At 48.3% G+C, this 23836-nt stretch overlaps 1 protein-coding gene across 5 annotated transcripts in view; it reads left to right on the forward strand.

Annotated features, from left to right (window-relative positions):
• Positions 1 to 23836, forward strand: part of CENPE (centromere protein E) — a 2471681-nt gene that overhangs the window by 2305520 nt on the left and 142325 nt on the right. For all 5 annotated transcript variants that reach the window (XM_069630970.1, XM_069630968.1, XM_069630972.1 and 2 more), the window contains one exon: positions 17934 to 18096. In XM_069630970.1, coding sequence (XP_069487071.1) covers positions 17934 to 18096 — 163 coding nt within the window. The remainder of the gene's footprint in view (positions 1 to 17933; positions 18097 to 23836) is intronic.

A 23836-nucleotide genomic window follows, 5' to 3' on the forward strand; every position in this document is an offset into this window, starting at 1 on the left:
GGAGGCCCGTCAGCGGGTCCCTCGCCTTCGTCAGCTTTGTTCCCAAGGACCCCCTCAACAGCTCTTTTGTCTACCAGGACCACAGCCTCGTCGGCAACTACTGTCTGTCAAGGCCTACACCTCGTCGACAGCCGCTTCGTCAACGACCACATTGGCGATCATCTAGTTGACGACTTTTACCATTACTGTGTTGACAAAAAGTTTGGCGACGACCATTGTTTCCACTGTCACTGCAACTGCAATGCCAAGGGTGGCTTTGCCTCCATGGCCTCCCTCTGCTGTGCCAACCATTACCTCATCGGGAGCTGCACCGATTTTACAAATTTCAATCATCTCCTCCTTCCCGAAGGATTCGGGTAGGGTGAGGGAGTTGCTGCCTCCATCAGACTTTCTGCCTAGACCCATGAGGGAGTCTCCACCTGCTCCAGTGGGGTCTCCGAGGAAGTCTCTGCGCATCTACAGTAGTTCGGAGGATGAACATCTGCCTGAGGATTTTTACTCAGCCCATGAAGGGTGCCAAGGACCCATGTCCGAGGAAGATTCTCCACGCCAGGAACCGTACCTACCTTTTGCTCCTCCCAGAAGTTTCAGCCCAAACCCTTTCCCCGATACAACGGTCACACCAAGGCCAGCACCCAGGGACTTGTCGCAGGACATTTTCACTGCTCTGCACACTTTGGCGGCTGAAATTCAGCAGAGTTCCCATTCCTCCCCAGTGCAAGCCCTCCCAGGCCGAAGCGTCAGCTGCTGCTGCCGCCGCCTGATAGAGCCTTAACCCCAGTGGAGGAAGAGCCGCTGCATACAGACACTGTCACTGATATGGACACTACGGCTACTCATATGGACAAGTGTGAAGATTATGTCCCTGCTGCCATCACGGTGGTTCATGCCATCATGGTAGTGCTGGACATAGCAGACTCCTGGTTCCGTAAGATGGGCAATGGGGTATCCCTGCAGCACCAGGGGTGGCTGAAGGCCACAAACATCCGGGCGGACGTACAGTCCAAGGTCGAGAACATGCCTTTTGATGGGGGCAACTTATTTGGGAAGGCAGTGAATGAGACGCTCCAGGCTATCTAGGTGGATACAGAGATGGCACGCTCTCTGTGGACCCTGGAGCAAAGGTCGTCCTTTTGTTCCCCAAGAGGAAGGGTCTTCAGGTTCTCTACACTCTATCGTCAACCCTCTCGATCCACCACCCAGGAGGCTACAGGCGCTGCTCCCAGGCCTACAGCAGCAGAGTCCATCATCATCGTCCACAGGCCAGGACGCAGACATCCAAGCAGGCTTGGACCGGCTGTGGACACCAGCCTCCGCTTTCACACCCCAGTGGGAGACTGGCTATCAAACAGTGGAAAAACATCACCACAGACAAATGGGTGCTGGATGTTCTTCAGCAGGGACATGCCTTGGAATTTCAACACAGGTGCCCTCGCAGTCCTCTTGTAGTGCACCAAGAACTGCACATGTCCTAACTGCTGCAGGAGGTCTAAGCCATGTTAAGGAATGTGGCGATGGAGCCAATCCCTCAATGCCTCCTGGGCTCATGAGTGTACTCCAGATACTATCTGATACGGAAGAAGTCGGGAGGGCAGTGGCCGATCCTAGACTTAAGAAACCTCAACAAATACTTAGTCCCAAAAGTTTAGGATAGTCACATTGCAGCACATGCTCGACCAGCAAGAGGAAGGGGATTTTCTGGCAACGCATACTTTCACATCCCCATTCACCAGAAACATCAAAAGTTCCTGCGTTTTGTGGTCCAGAGTCGGCGCTACCAGTTCAGAGTCCTGCCCTTCGGTCTGAAATCTTCTCCAAGTGCTTAGCCCCGATGGTGGTGCATCTACGCCACAAGGGCATCAACGTCTGCCCTTACCTGGACGACTGGCTCATTCTCTCCAGTTCTCACACGCTGGCGACCCAGCTCACTGCAGGGACCATTTGCCTTCTGACGGCGCTCGGATTCTCCATCAATTATCCGAAGTCCTGCGTGGAGCCATCACGGAACTCTCTGTTCCTGGGTGCCCGTCTCATCGCGGTTGCATGCCTGGATACCTCCTCTGAGGAGAGGGAGTTGGCCATCCTGGGGAAGGTGCAGTGTCAGTTGCCGGTACATTACGCAACAGTATGCTCCATCAGGTCACTGTTGGGCATGATATCCCCCTGCTGCTGTCTTGTTCTCTTTTGTAGGCTCCAGATGAGGCCTCTCCAGTAGTTTCTCTCATGGAAGACTGATTTCCTAGAGGCCATCTCCTTGGCCAAGCATGTTGAGGAGATCCAGGTCCTCTCCTGCAAGCAGCTGTACTTGACCTTCCTTGCTAAAAGGGTGGTGCTTCGAACTCGCCCCACCTTTATGCCGAGGGTTCCTTCAGAATTCCATCTCAGCAAGCCTTTGGTTCTGCCAGCTTTCTTTCCGAACTCATCTAGGCCTGCTGAAAGGCTGATGCCTTTCCTGGACGTTGCTCGTGCCTTGAAGTTTTATGTGGCAAGCATGAAGGATTTTCCTAAGACTTCCCAATTGGTCGTCAAATTTGGACCTGTGGCTTCCATATCCAGGTGGCTCTCTGGCTGCACCGTGCACTGTCATCATCTGGCCAACAGACCTCTTCCAGGCTGGCCGAGAGCCCATTCCACCAGAACCATCGCAGTAACAACAGCATTTATCTCTGGTGTTCCTCTGCTTGACATCTGCAGGGCTGCTACGTGGAGGTCCGCCCACACCTTCACAAGATTCTACTGCGTCGACAGGCATCGACCAAGCGGGGCCATGCAAACTGTTTGCTTGGGGTAAGTCTGTTCCAGGGGTAAGTGTGTTTCTTCTGTTGAGCATTGCCACCTCCCGTAGTTTTGTATATGTACTGCTGTGTAATCATATTCATGAGCAGGTGAACCCCTGCTAGACCCTATGCTGGAGAAGGAACAAGTTACTTACCTGTAACTCCTGTTCTCCAACATGGGTCTTGCATGGATTCACATGCGAACCCTCCCTCCCTCCATTTCCCTATGTGGCTCTTCTTGGTCATACTGCCATTAAAGATGGCCACCAGAGGTGGAGCTTAGGAGGACAAGTGTCATTGGCTAGGGACAGTATGGCCCAAAGGACAGTGATTGGTTATAGAAGATATGAGCAGTTTTCAGTTTTAAAGCAAAACTGCTTTCTTTTTACAGAGGATTCCCAGCCTGACGTGGGATGTTCATGAGCATGTGAATCCATGCAAGACCCATGCTGGAGAACAGGAGTTACAGGTAAGTAACGTGTTCCTTATGAGTGATTTCCCCTGTGCGTAAACCCAGAGATGCAGGGATGAAGGCAAATCTTCTGAGCCAGTGGCTCCAATGCTGAGGCAAAAACTAATGGGGACAGAGGGTAGCCCTGCCTAGTTGCTTTCCCTAGAGGAGTCAAGGGGGTACATTGGCCATTCACCATGACTCTTGTGGTGGAGATCTGAAAATTTGCCATAACAAAAATGGAGAAATTTGGACCAAATACAATATGCCAGTAGGAGTAACCCTAGATAATCCCAGGACATGTTGTCGAATGCATGGTTTGCATCCAGTGAAAGTAGCGATAGACCATCTTCAACCTGGGAGCCAGAGCGATAATGTTTATTAACCTTCTAATAATATTATGTACCCCTTTATTTTTTATCAATCTGTTTGGTCACCATTAATTAAATGTGTCAGAGCCTCACCTAGTCTGGAAGTAAGTATTTTACTCTATATTTTTGCATCTGTGTTTAAGAGGGCTATGGGGCGGTAGCATGAACAATCTTCTGGGTTCTTACCTGGTTTCAAAAGTAGGGAGGTGGCTGACTCAGCCATGGAATCAGTCACCCTACCTGTATCCAGGAAGGAGTTGGAACAGCCTGGTTAGAAGGGGGAATCAGTATTTGGGCAACCGTTTTGTAAAATCTGTTGGAGAAGCCTTCCGGGCCTTCCCCAGTGGGAGACAATGGATTATTTAAGCAACTTCTTGGGTAGTTATGCGTGACTCCAGGAAGTCATGCGTCTCGCTGGAGACCTGGGGGGTGGGAGGGGTGACCCAGCAATAAATGCACAGGTGTAGGTGGGGTAGCTCAAATGTTTGGCTGAGACCCGACGAAAGTACTCTTCCACAATCTGCAGCTTCCCTACTTCATTGATTGTCCTTCCCCCTTTTCCATTCCCAAGAAACATATGTAGTTGCGGGTGACTGTTTTTCCGTAATTTGGTAGCTAGGAGTTTGTTCGCCCTATTCCCCTTGGTAAAATAATGCTGTTTTGTGATTATGATAGAGTGGGCTGCCGTCTCCGTTAGGTGAGTTTCTAATGCCCGTTTTGCTACCTGGAAATCACAAAGAGAGCGCCTGATGCCCTTCAGAGTATGCTTCCTCTGTCTCCCCCTCAAGAAGAGCTAGATTAACCTTTCTGGTCCTCCCAAAAACAGCGACTTGTTTGATTATGGTTCCCCTGATCACAGCTTTCCCGGCATCCCACACCGTCCTGAAAGCTATTTCCCTTGTATCATTTTCACTGCAATAATTGGTTAAGGCGTCAGGGATAGAGGCCTTTATGGCAACATTCCGGAGTATGAGTTATTTAATCTACGCAAGGGCTTAGCCAGGGTGAGGTTGGGTTCAAGGCCAAGGCAAGTTTAAGTGGGGCATGGCCAGAAAGGGCTTTAGGGTGTATATCAATCCCGACCACTTCTTGGATGAGAGTATTTACTACAAGGAACATATATAGCCTCTATAAACGCTTGTGACCCACTGAATAGAAAGCATATTCCCGTTGCTCAGGGTGAAAAAAACACCAGGCCTCAAAGAGGGAATGATCCCGTAACAGAGTGGTCATTGCTTGAAAATGTCTTTTATCATTAGGTGTGGGTGCTAAGGATGTGTCCTTTGTTGGGTCTACCATGCAATTGAAATCTCCTCCGAGTATCACCTCCCCCTCCTCAAAACCCGCTAATGCCCTGGAGAAATCGTCCATAAAAGCGTCTTGTTTGTCAGTGGGAGAATAAATGGAAGCCAATGTGATTTGCATTCATGCAGTAGGGATGTGAGCAGCAGAGATCTAGCTTCCTTATCTCTTAGAACTTTCAAGATTTTCAGGGGGTGGCAACTCCTCATTTTTGTAAGGCCCCTGGATGCAAAGAAAATCCTGGGATATATTTTATTTCAGAATCGTGTTTTATCACTTGCCAGAAGGTGGGTTTCCTGGAGGGACACCAGGGCTGCATCTAAGGAGGACAGCCTGTGTAGTAGTGATTTGCGCTCAGAGAATTTAAGCCCTGCACTGTTATTTATTTTATTTATTGGACATTTGTGTGGCACCCAAAAACAAGTGTTTCCAGGGGCCACAAGACAAGTTTAGGAGGAGTGGGCGAACATAGGAAAGAAAATTGCGAAAACAATAACGATTATATTGGCCTTGTTACAATCCTACTGTGCAAGACAAAGGTGGTAAGTGCTGGGAAGGGGGAGCGGAATAAGTGCAGGAGGGTGTTCCCAAAAAAGGGGTCAGGGGGTGAGCAAGTGATGGAGGGGGTCCAGACGGCAAGTGCCACAGAAAAGAGAGGGTAGAGGGGGGTAAGTGTGATGGACAGAGTGGACCAGGTTAGGCTAGTCCAGTGAGAAGGTGCCCGAGGGCAAGTGCTGGCAAGGGATGCTGGTAGGGGGTGGCTTTCTGGTCCCTGTATGAATCAGAAGGGACCAGGCTCCAATCACAGCGACAGAGGGACGTTAGCAGGGGAAGGGGAAGAGGGAAAGAAGAGGAGAAAAGGAAAGTCTTGAGAAGTTCCTGGAACTTAAGAAGATCCGGCTCAAGTCTGAGGGGGCAGGGAGGCTGTTCCATAGGGAGGAACCTGCTGACGAAAGGGTTCTACCTCCCAATCTCTGCTTGGAGAAATGCTTGACCAGCAGAGAATTTGAGCCAGATGACCAAAGAATTCTGGCCAGGGAGGTATTTAGAGAGGGAAAGCTGGATGTAGAGAGGTCCCATGCCCCAGACAGCCTGTGGATGATGCAAAAAGTCTTGAATCTGATCCTTGTGGTCACGGTCAGCCAGTTGAGAGACTTTAGGGCTGGAAAGATGCGGTCCCTGGGCTTGAGGCCAAGGTTAAATCTCACATTCAGGATCATGCAGGATAGATCAGGAGATGCCATCATGTAGCACTTCGGTTTGGGCTTGAGTCAGAGACTCTCCCAAGGTCAGCAACTGGGATGGGCCGCAATCCTTGCCTGCGAGTAAGGCCAGAGTGCACAATCTTGTAAAGAAATGTATAAAACCCAAAATCAAAATAAACTAAGAAATTTCTCCAAAAGAACCCAATCTCTAACTCATGTGTGAAGTAGGTTAATCGGGCGATAATTCCCCAGAGAACCCCACATAACCCACTTCCACACCCTATCGGCTAAAATCAGAACTATAACAATAGATCTATAACCTTTAGAAGTGAATGACGACTCCCAAAATTAAGCAAAGCCTGGGAGGCAGACAAACTTAAAGTTGACTATTTAGCATCTAGGGCCTGAGTACTCCGTGCGGATCATTAAATGTTGGTGTCACGCTCACCTGAATCTCCGCAGGAGCGATGGATTCCTTCGACCTCTGCCCTTGCTCTCCCCTCACCCGGAGTTCTGCTCTCTCTCCCTTCACCTGGGGTTCTACCTCTTGGTTTGGAAAGGTGGGCTGTCCGTCCTGCCTCTGCAGGGGCGCTACGGTGCGGGCCCTGTTGGCTGTCGCGCTGACTTGGTGCTGGTTTTGCTGGTTGCTGTGGTGGTGCTGCTGAGAAGAAAGCGCTGCCTCTTACTAAGAGGAGTTCTGAAGCTCCTGAAAAGTGTCCCAGGGCCAGTTACTTCACTGGACCCTTCGTGCTGCTTGGATCAGGTAAGTACTATATGTCCTCAGTTTCCCAGTTGCTTTACTGGGTTCAAGCACGAGAAAGTACAGATTCGTATTGTCTATGGAGGGTTATTGCCAACTGAGTGTCTTCAAGTTCTAACATTTCTTTCCTTTGTTTTTTCTCTTTGCAGGTTGCCAAAATACCAGTCGGAAGAAATCCGGAAACCTTTGCTGAGAAGGCGAGCAGAAGTGACTTGTAGGTCTGCGAGTGAAAGATGAAGTTACAGACACCTCCGGACGGCCGCTAGAAGTTGAGTAGAAATACTGCTGCTTTACTAATGCCTCTGTTCTTCTCTTTACAGATGCGGTGTCCGTTGTGAAGATGATGGCCCTGCCGGGTGCCGGAACTGTAGAAACCCGTAGAAAACTCCGGAGACTGGAACCAGGTAAGCGTGTGCTCGATACTACAGAAAGCACACGAAGCATGTCTTGTTTTTTGGGCGTGGCTTTTATAGAGAACCACGCCCGAAGACTAGAGCGTTGTACTTAGTTCCGGATTGGCACAAAAGGATCCATACTAGTGGAACAGGAATTCTCATGTTACTCTATGGGGGTAGGGTGTACCAATGGGTGAAATGGATATTAACCCTGTCCTTGCTCTCCATGCTCTCACCCACAATGCTCCTGTCCGTTTTCCCTTCTTGTCATCATGGATTGGATATGAAGGCGACTTGGTAGTGTCACCGAAACTAGTACCCATGACAGTCCTCCCCCTCAAGGCCCCTCCCAAGGGTGTGCTTCCTGGACCGGGCTTGGTGGGATTGTTCCGACGGAATTTGAGTAATAACCGAGGGGCATGAATGTTCTCTCTTGGCTCCCATGACCAATCCTGAGGCCCATATCCCTTCTAATCCACTAAATAATACAAGGTTGTTTGTACTATTTTAGAATCTAGTATTTGCTTGACATCATATTCTGGTTCCTCCCCTTTGATTACTATGGGGGCTGGTGGAGCTAGTGTTCTAGTCCCAGGGTGTGCAGATTTCAACAAGGAAGCATGAAAAACTGGATGTATGCGCATTTGTGGAGGTAGTCAATCTCATGGCAACAGGAGTAATTACGCTTTCTATTGTGAACGGGCCTAAGAACTTGGGTTGAAATTTCCTGGCCCCCTTTAATGCTATATATTTTAATGCTAGCCATACCGAATCTCCTGCCTTTAGTTGGGGGCCTTTCGTCGGTGACGGTCAGCATACCTTTTTTGTGTAGCCTTTGCTGCCTCAAGGTGTTCTACTGCATCTTTGTTTGCTTGTGAGATTCTTTCGTGTAAGGTCTCAATGGCTGGCATTTCGATGGCTTTTGGTGGGTCGTATGTTGAAGTTCTTTGGTTTGCGGCCATAAAGAGTGTAAAATGGCGTAATGCGTGTGGAGGTGTGTATTGAATTATTGTATGCGTATTCGGCCATCCACAGGATCTCCTCCCAAGAGCGTTCTGTCTGATGTAATAGACAACGGAGGTATTGCTCCAAAGTTTGATTTGTACGCTCTGTTTGACCGTCTGTTTGTGGATGGTGACTGGTGGACAACCGGATTTCTATTCCGGCCAGAGGAGACTAATGCTTCCAAACTCGTGACACAAATTGGCTTCATCTGTCGGAGATTAAAATGGATGGAAACCCATGTAACTTCACAATGTTATTGAGAAATACCCGAGCCAAGACCTGAGCAGACGGAATGCCTTTTAAGGCGATGAAATGGGCCATCTTGTTGAATAAATCTACCACCACAAGGATGGTGTTAAATCCGGAACTGGGAGGTAAGTCTGTGACAAAGTCCATTGAGACTGTGTGCCAGGGTATGGGTGGTATTGCCAGTGGTTGCAGTAAGCCGGCGGGTTTTTGCCTTGAGGCCTTGTTTTGAGCACATCTTCCACATGAGTTGACAAAGTCGTGGGTATCTTGTCGCCAAGTTGGCCACCAGTAGGATCTTTCAATCTTTTCAGTGGTCTTTGCCACCCCAGGGTGACCTTCAATTGTTGAATTGTGGTAATTAGCGAGTATTTCTTCCTGCAGAGTACGAGTTAGAGATGATCTCGGTAATATGGTAGGGCTTTCTTGATGGAAAAGTTGACCCCTTTTTCTTCCGATGTTCGCAATTCCTTTATGGACAGGCTGTCCTTTATCTTCTGCTAGAAATGCCTCCCATGAAGAATCATCTCCACGCAAACCTAGGATCTTGTCCCCCGGGATGATGTCCACCGGATCAGGAGTTCTGTACGCTTGTTCCCCTTTTCCAATGTGCGATAAAGCGTCTGCCTTTCCCTTATTTACCCCATGCTGGTAAGTGATCACGAAATCATATTCTGATAGGAACAGAGCCCAGCGAAGCTGTTGAGATGATTGTGCTTTAGCGGAACGTAGGTACTGGAGATTTCGATGGTCAGTTATTATGGTAATAGTATGTGTGGTTCTGAGTAAATAATGCCTCCATTCCTTGAGGGCCTCTTTAATCGCAAGCAGTTCTTTATCCGTAACTGCATAATTCAGTTCTGCTGGTGAGAACTTTTTCGACCAGAAAGCCACGGGGTGTAGATGACCAGTGTTGGGATTCCGTTGGGATAAGACCGCTCCCATGGCTACACTTGAAGCATCAGTCTCGACGATATAAGGGAGGTCTGGTTGTGGATGTTGTAATACGGGGGCAGATGTGAATCTGCTCTTTAGAGCACAAAAGGCCTTTTCAGCTGCGGGGGTCCATTCAAATTTTCGGTGCTTGCGTAAGAGGGTATTAATAGGATGCACCAAATGCAAAAATCCTGGTATGAAGCGTCGGTAGGAGTTCTCAAAACCCAGAAAGCTCTGCACTCCCTTTAGAGACGAGGGTGATGGCCAAGTGAGGATTGCCTCCACTTTCCTGTTGTCCATTCGGATCCCTTGTGGTGACAACACGAATCCTAAAAACTCAACTTCGGCGACATGGACAGAGCACTTTTCAAGCTTGGCATAGAGGTGGTTTTCGCGTAACTTGTGGAGAACTGCCCGCACATGTGATACATATTCTTGTACGGTAGCCGAGTAAATGAGGATGTCATCTATGTACTCTACGGCACATACGTCTAGCAGTTCTCGCAGGACATCATTCATGAAGTGTTGGAATGCCGCTGGCGCATTACATAGCCCGAACGGCATTACCTGATACTCGTATAGTCTGTACCTGGTGCGGAATGCGGTCTTCCATTCATCTCCCTCCTTTACACGCACCAGGTGATAGGCCCCTCGAAGATGCAGTTTCGTAACCACTTGCGCTTGTCCTTGATTGAGCAACACGGGTATTAGAGGTAACGGGTACCGGTTCTTCACCGTGACATGGTTTAATGCACAATAATCGATGCACGTTCTTAGATCCCCCTCCTTCTTTTGGACGAAGAAGAGGGGCGAAGCCGCAGGGGATTTGGAAAGGCGGATGAAACCATTTGCGAGGTATTGGTCCAAGTAGGCTTTTAGATGGGCATTTTCCCCTTCCGTCGGGGCATCTATGTGGCTAAACAGGACCTTTGCCCCCGGTACCAGGTCTATCTGGCAGTCGTAAGAACGATGCGGGGGAAGAACATTGGCTTCTTGTTTGGTGAATTCGTCTTGGAAATCCTGGTATTCTGGGGGTAAAACTCCCAACATCCCCAACAATGGGAGTGTCTTCTGAGATGCAGATATCGGATGCTCCGGCGCCCAACCTGACTCGTAACAGTGTCTGCAGCCCCTGGGGAAGGTTAACGACCTACTACGCCAATCTATGAGCGGGTTGTGTTTCTTGAGCCAAGGAATGCCAAGGATCATCTGGAATTGTGGAGCCGAAATCAGATCAAATGAGATTTCTTCCTTATGCCCGTCTTGACAGAGCATTATGAACTTTGCGGTACAACGGGTATCCAGGCCTGATAGTAGCTGAGTTCCATCGACAGCAGTTACATTGTCTACGATTTCCTTTGCACAAATTGTTAAACCGATTCTGTCGGCCGTCTCTAAGTCCAAATAATTTCCAATGGCTCCACTATCCACGAAAGCTTCAAGTGCGTGTAACCTGGAGGGTTGGCGTTGGTCCACTATGGTCACCGGGATGGTAAAGTGAGAGGTCAAGGGAGTCTTAGTTGTGCTCGACAAACCGACCTCAATTGTTTCCTTTACTCCATCCATAGCCCCAACAGTCTTTCGGGGCGGTTTAGCCGGGCGATTGCGAAGGAAATGACCGGATTGTCCACAGTACAAACATAGTTGCTCTTGCCGCCTTCTGTCACGTTTCGCCTTGGTAAGTGGACCTCAAACTCCCCCTAACTGCATGGGTTCAGGATGTACTTCCATGGGCTGGCGAACCGGCGTCTTCTTGGGCCGCATGTAGAATGCCCTACTCTCAGAGCGTGAGCGGTCGGCTCTCTGGGTTTGCAAACGGTGATCAAACTGGAGTGCTAGGTCAATGTATTCAGCACACCCATCAGGGGGGGTTAATTACTTGTGCCAGGACGTCTTTAAGCTCTCCCCGTAGACCTCAGTAAAAAAGAGTTGTTCGTTTTTCTTCGGGCCAGTTTGTTTTGGCTACCAGACGATTAAAGGTTGCTACATGAGCCAAAATATCCTGATTTCATTGCCGAAGGGATAACATCTCGTCATCCAAGGCCTGTCCTTGTGTGCTGTGGGCGAAAAGCTTTTCCAATTTACGCGGGAATCCGACAAAATTCCAAAGCAAGGGGTCATCCCTATTGACTAACGGTACGGACTAGTCCGTGGCATGTCCCCCAGTATGACCACACAAAGGCCACTTTTGACTGCTCTGTGGGGAACAACCCTGGTTTGCACAGGAAATGTAGACGACACTGATTCATAAAAGTACTAAACTTTTTGGGCTCCCCTAAGAACCTCTCTGGGGGGGCGCCAGTGGTATGTTGCCAGGAAGGACTACTTGTACTGGTGCTGCTAAGGGTTTGGGTGGTGTAGTTGGCTTAGCCGTGGCTCCCCCTGGTAATAGAGCCATACCTGCTTGAGTCTGCAGTAATTGGCGATCAATGTCATCTGTTTTGTCCCTGTTCACTGCCAGTCCACGCCTCAAGGCGTTTGTCTCGGAACGAGCTGCATGCACCTCAGCCCGCAGCTCCCCCAATAACTGTGACAGTTGATCTACCTCCGAGGTCTCCATCGCTCAGGCGGAGGTGTTTTAAGGTTGGCTTTGTGTTCTGCCACGCTCACCTGAATCTCTGCAGGAGCGATGGATTCCTTCGACCTCTGCCCTTGCTCTCCCCTCACCCGGAGTTCTGCTCTCTCTCCCTTCACCTGGGGTTCTACCTCTTGGTTTGGAAAGGTGGGCTCTCTGCCCTGCCACTGCAGGGGTGCTACGTTGCGGGACCTGTTGGCTGTCGCGCTGACTTGGTGCTGGTTTTGCTGGTTGCTGTGGTGGTGGTGGTGCTGCTGAGAAGAAAACGCCGCCTCTTACTTGGAGGATTTCTGAAGCTCCTGAAAAGTGTCCCAGGGCCAGTTACTTCACTGGACCCTTTGTGCTGCTTGGGTCAGGTAAGTACTATATGTCCTCAGTTTCCCAGTTGCTTCACTGGGTTCAAGCACGAGACAGGTTCGTATTGTCTATGGAGGGTTATTACCAACTGAGTGTCTTCAAGTTCTAACCTGTCTTTCCTTTGTTTTTTCTCTTTGCAGGTTGCCAAAATACCTCGTCGGAAGAAATCCGGAAACCTTTGCTAAGAAGGCGAGCAGAAGTGACTTGTAGGTCCGCGAGTGAAAGATGAAGTCGCAGACACCTCCGGACGGCCGCTAGAAGGCGAGTAGAAAATCTGCCGCTTTACTAATGCCTCTGTTCTTCTCTTTACAGATGCGGTGTCCGTAGTAAAGATGATGGCCCTGCCGGGCGCCGGAACTGTAGAAAGCCGTAGAAGACTCCAGAGACTAGAACCAGGTAAGCGTGTGCTCGATACTAGAGAAAGCACACGAAGCAAGTCTTGTTCTTTGGGGGTGGCTTTTATAGAGAACCACGCCCGAAGACTAGAGCGTTGTACTTGGTTCCGGATTGGCACAAAAGGATCCATACTAGTGGAACAGGAAGTCTCATGTTACTCTATGGGTGTAGGGAGTACCAATGGGTGAAATGGCTCTTAACCCTGTCCTTGCTCTCCATGCTCTCACCCACAATGCTCCTGTTTGTTTTCCCTTCTTGTCATCATGAATTGGATATGAAGGCGACTTGGTAGTGTCACCTAAACTAGTACCCATGACAGTTGGTCCCTGACTTTTCTTAGAAGAGCCTATCACAGGGTTCCACCTCCCCTATGGTCTTCTTGACGATCCTCGAGGTATAGGTCCCGGATAAGACCTTGAACCTTTTTATTCATCCAGTGGCCTGGTGTCTAGAGCAATCTCCCTTCCGCTGCCTCTTCCTCCGAGCTGATGGCATAGTGCTGATTTTGGTACTTCGAACAGGAGCTTGCAGTGACACCCCCACTTGTATCCAAATGCATGTGACTGAAGTCAGGCCGATACTATGTTTCGTTTGTGCCGATCGGCTAGGGATCGCAGTGAGAGTTCTTGAAAGAAAGATGTAGTCACCCCACGAAATTCAATGGGCTCCTTCCTTTGTGCTGCTGCCATGATTGCTTCTTTTTGTTGGAAGAAGTGCACTCTCGTGAGCACATCAGGCAGGATATTGCGGCACTGCTGAGCTACTAAATGAACCTGATATGGCCTATTGGGGGCCAACTCTTCAGTGCCAGGGAGATCAAGAAGCGATCGAAATAATTTGCGACATAGTCAGCCAAATCCTGGTATTGGATTTGGCGCAGAATTCCCCGCATTCGAATGTTATTCCTTATGACCTGCTTTCGAGGTCCTCCTGCTTGGTCGAAATGAACTATAGTTCTTCCAGGCCGACTACATGATTCATGAGCTTGAGCTCTTCCTGGTCCTGAACTTGATCGCATACCTGAGTTTACGCATCACTTACACAAGATTCCAACCCTGACATTGTCACTGGTCGTCTTGAGTTCATGTGAAAGATCCTGTTTCAAGATAGAGAGCATTTTGAGGAGGTCTTGCTTTGAGGGAGGAGTCCATTGAGGCCGCCACAGGAGGGGGGGGGTGAACCTCTGCCCAAACTGCCTGAGAATGCTTGATCTTGTTGTCCTGCATGGCGAGGATAGTTTTAATAACTGCCGATTTGGTTTTAGCTGCAGATTTGGGCATAACAGGACGGGACAGATGCTACTGTGCTGTAATGTTAGTTGACTCCCTGTTTCCGCTGCCACTTGTCTGAGAGTCTTGGCCAAAGGAGGGGTGCCCAGAAGCAGTATATGGGTTTGCAATGAAGTAAAGGTAGAAGGGCTGAGCACTCTGATATATGGTGTTGCAGGAGAGCCAACGCCTGTATAAGTGCAATAGGTGAGTTGAGAGAAGCTATTGCGAGAAAGGCATGGTATCAAGAGATGACAGACCACAGATTTCAGGTTTCAAAGAATGTTTAATTTAAAATGTCAGAATGGTTTGCCCTTTAACTAAGGTAGGGATTTCTCCTGCCTAAAGACAACTAACAGAAGTCTGCGTCTGCAAGTCCAAATCAAAAGTCTGTGTCAAAACCTATGCTTATCCGCCTGTCTCGAAAAACTTGGTGTGGGGGTTCTTCTTGGGTTCCTTTCTCCAAGTTCAATACAGCCTGATGGCTGTTTGTCTCCACAATGTTTCGTCAAATCTTGCGATCCCCTTCCCCAAGTTCAATACAACATAGTTTATACAAAAAAGGTCTTGAAGTTCTTTTCCCCAAGACATTGTGTCTAAATTCTGTTAAATCTCCGGGATCCCTTGCCCAAGTTCAATACAGTATAGTTCACACAAAAAGGAGGTCTTGAGGTTCCCTTCCCCAAGACAGTGTTTCTTAGTTCTTTCAACTCTAAGGGTTCCCCTCCCCAAGTTCAATATCATTTATACAAAAAGGAGGTCTTGAGGTTCCCTTGCCCAAGATTTCACTGCAGCACTTATACTGCTTAATTCGCTCAATGTTCAGAACAAGAAAATAATAGGTCTACTTGACCCACCTTCTGACCTGCTTGACCAGTTGTTTGACAGGTTTTCATGAATCCTTTCCAATGTCCTTTGTTGGAGGTCTCTCTGGTCTGGGCGCAGTTGTCAGACCACACGGTCCAATCAACACAGGTCACATAACAGGAACCCTCAACATCTCCTTGACTTGATTTGTGAGATCTGTGATCTTCATAGTGGGGAACTACCTGGTCTAGGCGCAGTTGTCAGACCACACGGTCCACCCATTACAGGTCGTGCAACCATGAGTTCCCTTATCCTTGTTTGGCCCCTTTTCAGGCTCTTGGCTTCTCACACTTGTATGCACTTTGGTTATTGTAACACTCTTCTGTTAATGTAACACTCTTCTGTTAATGGCACTTTGGTTATTGTAACACTCTTTTGCGTCCGTCTTTTGTTTTACCATAAACTTTCGGGCTTTTGTCATACTGTTTGTTAGAATACTTAAATGATGGTTCAATATTCCATATACTTTCGTTTTGCGCACTGTGCTACTTTAAATGTTAGGTTGATGTTCAATATGCTGTGATCTTATTCAAATAGAACTTGTTAACTACAAATGGTTGGTCAGTGTTCAATATGCCATGATTTTATTTAAATAGCACTTTCCATTCAGTTTTGTACTTAATATATTCAATTATTAACTAACTAAAATAAATGTATGATGTTAAGTTCGGTATTCAATATAGTTTACATTCAGTCGAACCGTGACTTCCTGCGGTCCCAGGAGCGCACCGGTCTCCCCGCGTCTTCTGACACTCACCAGCGCTTCAGGTTTCCACAGCGACTGCTCCTGTTGCTTTCTTTTTCCTTCTCCATAGCGGGGAAGCAAACCGCCACGTTTGTCGGGTATGTCCCGACTGCAGTTCTTGGCCTTCTACTTCACAGTAGACTCTGACTAGGAAGTGTTTATTACTCCTAGCTGCCTCCTCCTCTCTTCAGTACTTGCTGGGTACTTAAGATAGGGCATGAATCGAAATAGCCTATGAAGACTGAGTGAAGGGATGGTAAGTCGGTGTTAGGGACAGGGGGAATACCATGTCTCGCCTTCTGCCCCATCTCCCTAGTCCCCAAGGACCCTGCACCCAAGTGATTCACCCTCGTTTGTCCACCGCCGGGGTCAATATTGAAAAGCGATGGCCCTTCCCTGGCCACCTGAAGATCCATGGGGAGTGGTTGTGAGACTACCTTCAGGTTTCTCACACCATGTATCTTGCTGGTTCTTGGGGTCCATGGAGCCTCTGGCCATCCCAGCAAGCTCAGGCCAATGGGAGTGCGTAGGAATGGGAGGGCAGGATCTGCATCGTAAAATGTACCGGTGGGAGGGGGCACATCCAGCACTTGGGTGCAGGTGCCAAGAGAAAGCCAAAGATCAGTCTCCCAAAAGGGGTGCAGTGCAGAGGTGCTGACAAGTATGGAGCCCCAATCCGAGGGCGACGACTGGGTATTTTAGCCCTGAATGTTGAGTGACCATGGAGCCCCAGGGAGGAGGCTTGTTGGTGTGGTGGACCACCCCTGAACTACGTGGTGTTTGGGACAGAGGGCAGGGGAAATGTTGCACAAGCCAAGCCTAGAAAACGGGCTCCACCAGACGGGTGTCCGTCCACAAGCCTCGCCCTCTGCACTCACTATAGCAGGATTATTCAGACGGGAAGCAGGTAATGTGTGGGGACCGCAGGCAGCGAGCCCTCCACTCACCCTGCAGGTCGCTGATGTCAGGACGATCACAAGGCCTCAGGACCCTGCAGCTGTATGCTGAAGCTCTGCACTGGGAGGCGCACTGTGCCACATTTCCAAGGACAACTGGCCCTGGAGATGGATTATCAAAGATGAGGAATATGTAAGAGGAACATGCATCAGAAAGAAAGTGGTAGGTAATTTGTTCTTCAGAATTAACGGCACTTTGTGTCTGCACTGTTCATGCTATTATCCAAGGAAAAGGTCAATTTAAAGATAAAACCATTGTTCTTACCTAAATTAGTCTCAGAATTTCATTTACTCTTCCTTCTGTGATGGAAGAAATATATCCCATAAGTCGCTTCTATTCTATTTCTCCAGAAGGAATGTTTTCAGGTTAGATGATCCATTTTTTCATTGGCTTTGCCTACCCCAAAAAGGAAAGAGCTATTAGCAAACACACTATCTCGTAGTGGATAGTGCTTTCTTCTTAAACCTGATGTGAGCTAATTCATAAGCTGGTGTAGATAAATATTTTTGCACATTCTACCAGTGGTCATGCAGCTAAAATGGCTCTTCAAGATATGTGTGCCGTTGGCAGAGACTTAACAGCCAGCGACTTTGGCCTCACTACATACATTCACGGGGTCGTTACCATTTGGTTTTTCTGTCTAGTGAGAATGCAAGGGTAGATGTTTGTTCAGCATAACGTTTTAGGGGTATTGTGGCTAAAGTCGTCTTTCTCCCACCTCCAAATGTTTTCTGTTATGCTTTGGGAGTCGTTCATAGATCTGGAATCTGTTGGAGGAAGGCATCCATTAGAAGAACACATTTTTTAGCTCCAGTAATTTTCTTTCTCTTGGATACAATGACTAATCCCACAGATTCTGCATTGCCCTGGCCGCCTATCCCACTTAATGAATTACTCTTATTTCTATTGGATTTTTTGCAAGATTTTCAAGTGGCAGTTGTACTGTTCCTAATGTTTAACTAGGGAGGAAAGAAGGTTGTTTTAAGAAAGATGGCACAGACGGCTCAAAGTATATAAGCGTATAACATAAGTTCTGGCTCCAAAGAGCTGTGAGAGCTGCACCGGAGCCATTTGCTGCCATCTGTTGGCAAGATGAAAAACTTTCTGGAGGAGACTACTTTGAAGAATTTGTCATAGATGATGAATCTGAGAGTTATCCTATCCATCAGAAAGAACATTACCTGAGGTAAATAATTTTTTCTTGACATTTATTAAATGGACAGGGCTTTTTAAATGGACTGCTAAGCAAAGTTAATGTGTGATCTTAGTATACTGCTGTTGTGACCTGTGCAATCCGATAAGACATTTTATTTTCTGCAGTTGTGTTAGAAAAGCAGCATTCTGAGCCTGCCAGTGTAACTCTCACATGTGGCGGCGGAAGTGGCATTGTACAGAGTACAGCAATGCTAATTTTGAAACAAGAAAAGTCTAATTTGGAAAGAGAGCTGTTACAACAGAAAAAGAAATATGAACGACTTTTAAGGTAAGAAAAGTTATGAGCTAATAGTCCATAAGCATGTTATTTTGTGTGCTGTTAAACCGCATTTATGAGGTACACTGTGAAGGTATGCAGCACTGACTGATGCATAGCTTTTGAAGTGAGAACAATAAGAATTTAGCATTCTACTAAAACTCAGCAACATGTTTTCTTAAGCATGTGTACAGTGGCTAGTGGAATGAAGATGTTCATCAGCTGTGGCTCATTACTCAAAATTAAGAGTGACAATGCGTGAAACATGTGCAAAGGAAACCAAAGGTTGACAAAATACTTCTTGGAAGTAAAGAAAGCTTTAAAGTTGGAGCAGTGATGTATTCCATGTTACATCTACCAAAGGTGAAAAGCCTTGTATTTGTCGGATGGTTAGGCCCAGATGTGGGTCATTAGCCTGCTCTGCCTAGAGAGCCAAGCTACACCACACTGATCATGCCCAATGAGGCGGAAACATGACTGTGGTTCTTGCTGTATTGTGCAGAAGGGATGTGACCTAGTGTCAGGCTTCATCACAATACATTTCTTCTGAAGATCATGCCATATGGTGTGAGAGCAGGGTTTGCTGTTCACAGACAAGGGAGGATTGTATGCAGGTCCATTAGACTCACCCCTCGGACTCCACCTCCCATCATGCCTAATAGCATATTCTGGACATAACTATTGCATTACCAGGAAGAACCTTGTCCGAGAGCATTGCTGTCCAACAAATAAGTGATCTATTAGTCTCTTTGAGTTCTGTATTCCCTTGTGCTCCTTTCCCATCTGCCTTCAGGCCCTCGTCTTCAATTATTCCATCCTCTCCATTCCTGAGATCACAATCTACCTGGTATCCCATGCTTCCTGTACCACGTTCATGGACTGACTCTCTTTTTGAGCTGCTGCCTTGGAACTGCATTTTGGATTGGGTTGGAATTTGGATTGCAATTTTGTATTACTGGAATGTGTGAATGTGGACTACACAATGGATTTTTCACATTGCTTTATCCTGCAGCACTGGCAAATGTACCTTTTGATAGAACTACTTCTGAGACTTTTTAGACCTTGTTCTGTGTTCCCCAAAAGGATCTTGGATTACACTTTTTGTTTTCGCTCATACTTCCTTTCTTGATTTTGTTGCTGCATCTCCCTCCCCTTCTAAGATTGAGGGTATGTCTTTATCTATATATGCAGATTACACAGCAAGCATATACCGGGTGCACTATGAATTTGTGACTTTGTTTTTGCATACTAGAGAAGTGACTGGTGGGTGCCTTGGTGATTTGTTTCCTTCCCACCTTTGTTTTACCTTACCAACAGTGTGTTTCCTATTTTATGCTGTGGCTTAGGTGTCTGAAAGGTGTGTGAGGGTTGATCATGGACCACCCCACTCCACAGCCTCATACCTGCCAGTTTAGGCTGGACTTTCCCTTTTGGGATGGCACTAAGTCTGATTTGCATAAGGTCTTTCTCCTACTGTAATGGCATGGCAGGCTGAAAAACGATGGCCTGGAGGATTACACATAGTAATTGTCGTTGGTTAAGATTAGTTCAAAACCCTCCAGCCATCAAACTTAAATTTTGCACAAAACTGAAAATTATACTTGATTAATTGCCCCTTCATCGCCCCAATAGCAGGGATGGTCTATATAAGGTAGGGATTGCCAAAACATAAGATTCCTGGACAAATGCAAGGCCCAAGAGCCACAGCATTGTGGAAAATAAGGCAGCTGGGATCAGAAATTATAATTACAAGGGATTGCAGCATAGTAAGGAGTGCTAAAACATTGCCAAACCTGTAGTGTCACAATGTGAGGTAAGTTGCACAAATGCTCACGTCACGGGCGATGATAAATTAGATGGCAGCTTCCATAAATTACATCTTTCCACAGAATCCTCATCTAGGTGATTATCTTCAAACACCAGCTGTTCTTGGGGAAACTAGGCCAGTGGCCATATTGTAGATCGATGACCCTCATCCACAGAGCTTGACCTCCTTGACTTCAGATATGTTCCCATCGCATAAATGGCAAACACTACCCCATGACATCAGTTTCTTTTTTCCACGACTCTTCCCGTCTTATCTCAGGAAACTTTGCATCAATTTGCTTCTGCACCTCTGTGATGCTGGAAATGGTTTGTAGAGGCAGGGCTGTCTTCTCGTCCGTGTCCCACTACTCCCCTAGTCTGTGTTTTCTGTTCGTTTTCCAGTTGGACCTCTGGCAGTGCAGCTCTTCATTTCCTATTATTGGTGAACAAACCCCATGGGATACCCTTATGGCACCCATGGGTAGTGGTATACTTTGGTACCCCTAGTGTGTGTTTTTGGGCACCTGTGTTTAGCCCCACAGAGCAGGGTATGGGCTAACGGCTGCTACATGCTGATTTTGTAGGGACTTTGGTTTGTCCCCATTTTGGGACACCCAGGTTCTACCATAGGAATCAATGAATGGATTCCTGAACAAAGGTAACATGGCTATTGCCACTGCCTTTTCCTTCCTGTTTCTTAAAGTCCTGAGACGTTGTGGCTCTGTTCCCTTCCCCTGGTTGGATGTTTTGGTGGAAGTACCATACATGGCTCTGGGGTTGCCACTGCTTAATTGGTAGGAGCCGTTCCCAGAGATAGCTTGTTATGGGTATAACCAAGCAGTGGGCCCTGATTAAATGGAGAGAGGAGTCGACTCACATTCTCGGTTGTGGGTGTCTGGTTTTGGTTGGGTGAGACAAATGCTGAAGAACAGGAGTAACTTGTTCCTTATCATAGCCATTGCTGATCTGATTCTTGCCTTGTTGAAGCCTTGTTCCATTCCTGCGGTATAAAGCTCACTAAACAGTACAAGCCGGTCTCCGCGGAACAGGAATTCCTGTCCGGGCATACGTCCCTGGAGGTCCTGGTGGCTCAGGCAGACTGCATTAATTTGAGGTCTTCTGCTTCTTCCTCTGCTTTTCTACAGGACCGAGAAGAGAAAAAGATAGACGCTCTTGGTAAAAATGTTTTGTATCGGGAAACATGTGGTTGAAGGCATTGAATGCTTTGTGCACATTGGCTAAGTTTTTTGCATGTCATCTTGTTGGTGGTCTCTGAAGACCCAGCGCATCTGATCTGCCAGAAGTCAAGCTTCAGGATGCCTTCCTTGATACTGTAAATGGCTAGAAGTAAGAAGCCCATCAGCCGCTGCCGGCTGGACTGGATACATCCAACTGTCGGGCGCTGAATAGGCATGTCCTCTGTAATGCGTAGGATGGTGTGGCTTAGGCCCTCTGGGTTGAACTTGTTTGAGCCCCCAAGCCTCCTAGGCCTGCATGCAGTTTCAGCTTCCCCCGACCTTCTCCTTCGGTCCTTTCTCCCTCCCCCACCCGACTCCCAGCCATCCTCTTCCATGATTGGCTACTCTGCCTTCCGTGTTTGTGCTGGTCGACGGCACCGCTTGCGTGTGCCTAATTTCACTCAGGCGTCCCAGGTGAGTGGTGGTGTTACAAGGACCCCCCTGTGCCTTGTTTATACTTTAATAAAAAACTTGTTTGAGCCCCTGAGCCCTCCCCCCCCCCCTGGGCCCACGTGCAGTTTCAGCTTCCCCCGACCCTCTCCTTCAGTCCTTTCTCCCTCCCGCCTGCCTCCCAGCCCTCCCCCGATAGGCCAGATCACGGTCATCGCTGACCTACACAGGGCAGCCCCCTGTCTGGCAGCCCTTGCGGCTATGGGCCCCTAGTGAAGGGCGGCTCCCACTGAGGCGGCTCCATATAGTGTCTGCAGGTGTCAGAAGGGAAAGCCAGTGGCCAGCCGTCAACCAGCAGTGACTAAGAAAGGTAGGAGTGGCCCGGGTTAGGAATAGAGTCTACACTTTACCCTGATAACCTGGCCACACAGCAGACTCTCAGATTTGGGTGTGTTTTTCCTCAGTTATTTAAATTGCATTGTGAAAGTATTTAAAATTGCATTGTGAGTAGGGCGCGTGGCCTGGCTGGGCCCTATTGGAATCGTAATCCTCCATGGCTCCGCAGCCTAACGTTGATCACCGGCCTGCTGGAAGCCAAGGAAGAGGTCACAGAGCTCCCTAAAATACAGATTAAGCAACCGGAATGTATTGAGCAGCAGTAGCAGCAGTCTGCAGATCATAGGAGCCCGCAATCGCCTGGAATCTGCGGCAGAAGGGATCGCTCTCGGTCCGACATGCAGAACAAAGATGACTGCGATATGCCGTGATAGAACATAGTGGGGAACACAATCTTCTTGAGAGGCCACAGCATGAGAATGGGAGCTGGCGGAGCCTCCAGGTGAGTCGGTGCATGCGGGGGCACATTTACTGGCCCTCCCTGCTCACCCCTGCACATGCAGAGTGGCGAGACCCGGAGGGCGCGAGCAGGTGTGGTGACGACGGGAGAACGCAGAGCCGTCCAGCACCCAGGGAGCTGCGGCAGCATTAGCAGAACCCTCAGGCGGCAACCAGAGAGGGGCCCCGACTTGTGGGACAAAGCCGGCGATGCCCCTGGTGTCGCACACACAGTCAGGAGACTGTAGAAGTGGTGGAGGTAGATGCTAGCAGTGCACTGCACAGTCCAATGCTGCATCACCCACCCACCCGTCCAGTGGTTCGGAACGCAGCGCAGGGTTCCGGCCGCATTTACGTCCCAGCATTCTAACGAGCGGGGAGTGTGAAGAGCCGCATTGCAGCAGCCAACATCGCTCATGACACGCAGAACGAAGATTTAAGCCACCAGAACCTAGGGGGGAAGGGGAGCCAAGGCTCTTATTGAAGCCCCACATGGAACGGGGACGTTATGTGGTGCTAGGAGACAGAGAAGCGCCTTAATGTTCCTAATATAAATACTGGGCATTGAAACAGCCATTTAGGCGGCAGGACTGTGCTAGGAGCAGTCACAAGTTCCCAGGAAAGAGGAGCATGACAGAGATTCCGCCAACTGGTGGTTTGGTAATACAGACACTACAAACTTATGGCAGATGGGCTGGACAATGGAGCTTCAAAAACTAAGCTGCAATAAATAACGGGCCTCCCCAAGAGGGACTGGGGCTCATATCTAACACCTACGTCAACAGTGCCTACAACGGCTGGTGATTTAAAGGAACAACCCCATAAGGGAATCAGCTCACCCTACGCTGCTTCATTTGAATAGATTTCTATCCTCCGGATTGTAAACACGCATATGGGCAAGATGAAACCCAGCAAATCTAAGGAAATATCGGGGCAACTATCAGGGACATGCTGCAGCACCCTAAAACACCATCAGAGGCACCCACACCTGTTGAAGAGAAGGCTCAGCTGGCCACGAAGGGAGACATAGTACGCCTGTTCCAATCATTACAAAAAGAAATGGCGTCCTCGGCCAAAGAGCTTAAAAGTGCTTTTCAAGATCTGACTCGCAGAGTGCAACAAAACGAATCCAAGCTGGATGACCTAGAAACAGCCTTTTGCGAACAGATGCAGTTTTACGACAAGCTAGCGCGAACAGCGTCGGTACTGGAAGCCTACCACTATGGAAGAAAAGTTCGAGGACACTGAAAACCGTTCCCGTGGGAAAAATATTCGAGTAAGAGGTGTGCCAAGGGAACTCTCGGATTGCGACCTCGAGTGATATGTCCGGGATCTGTTCCAGGAGATACTGCGGGGAGAGGAAGCCGCAGACCTCATGCTGGATCGCACGCACAGGGTATTTTCCAACTTACAGACAAGACAAAACTTGTTCCCAGATATCCTGGTACCACCTCATTTTCCAAAAGGCTAGAGCTAGAGGAGAC

The sequence above is a fragment of the Ambystoma mexicanum genome, chromosome 6q (genome assembly GCF_040938575.1).
Source record: "Ambystoma mexicanum isolate Mex_15411 chromosome 6q, UKY_AmexF1_1, whole genome shotgun sequence".
Classification (NCBI taxonomy): Eukaryota; Metazoa; Chordata; class Amphibia; order Caudata; family Ambystomatidae; genus Ambystoma; species Ambystoma mexicanum.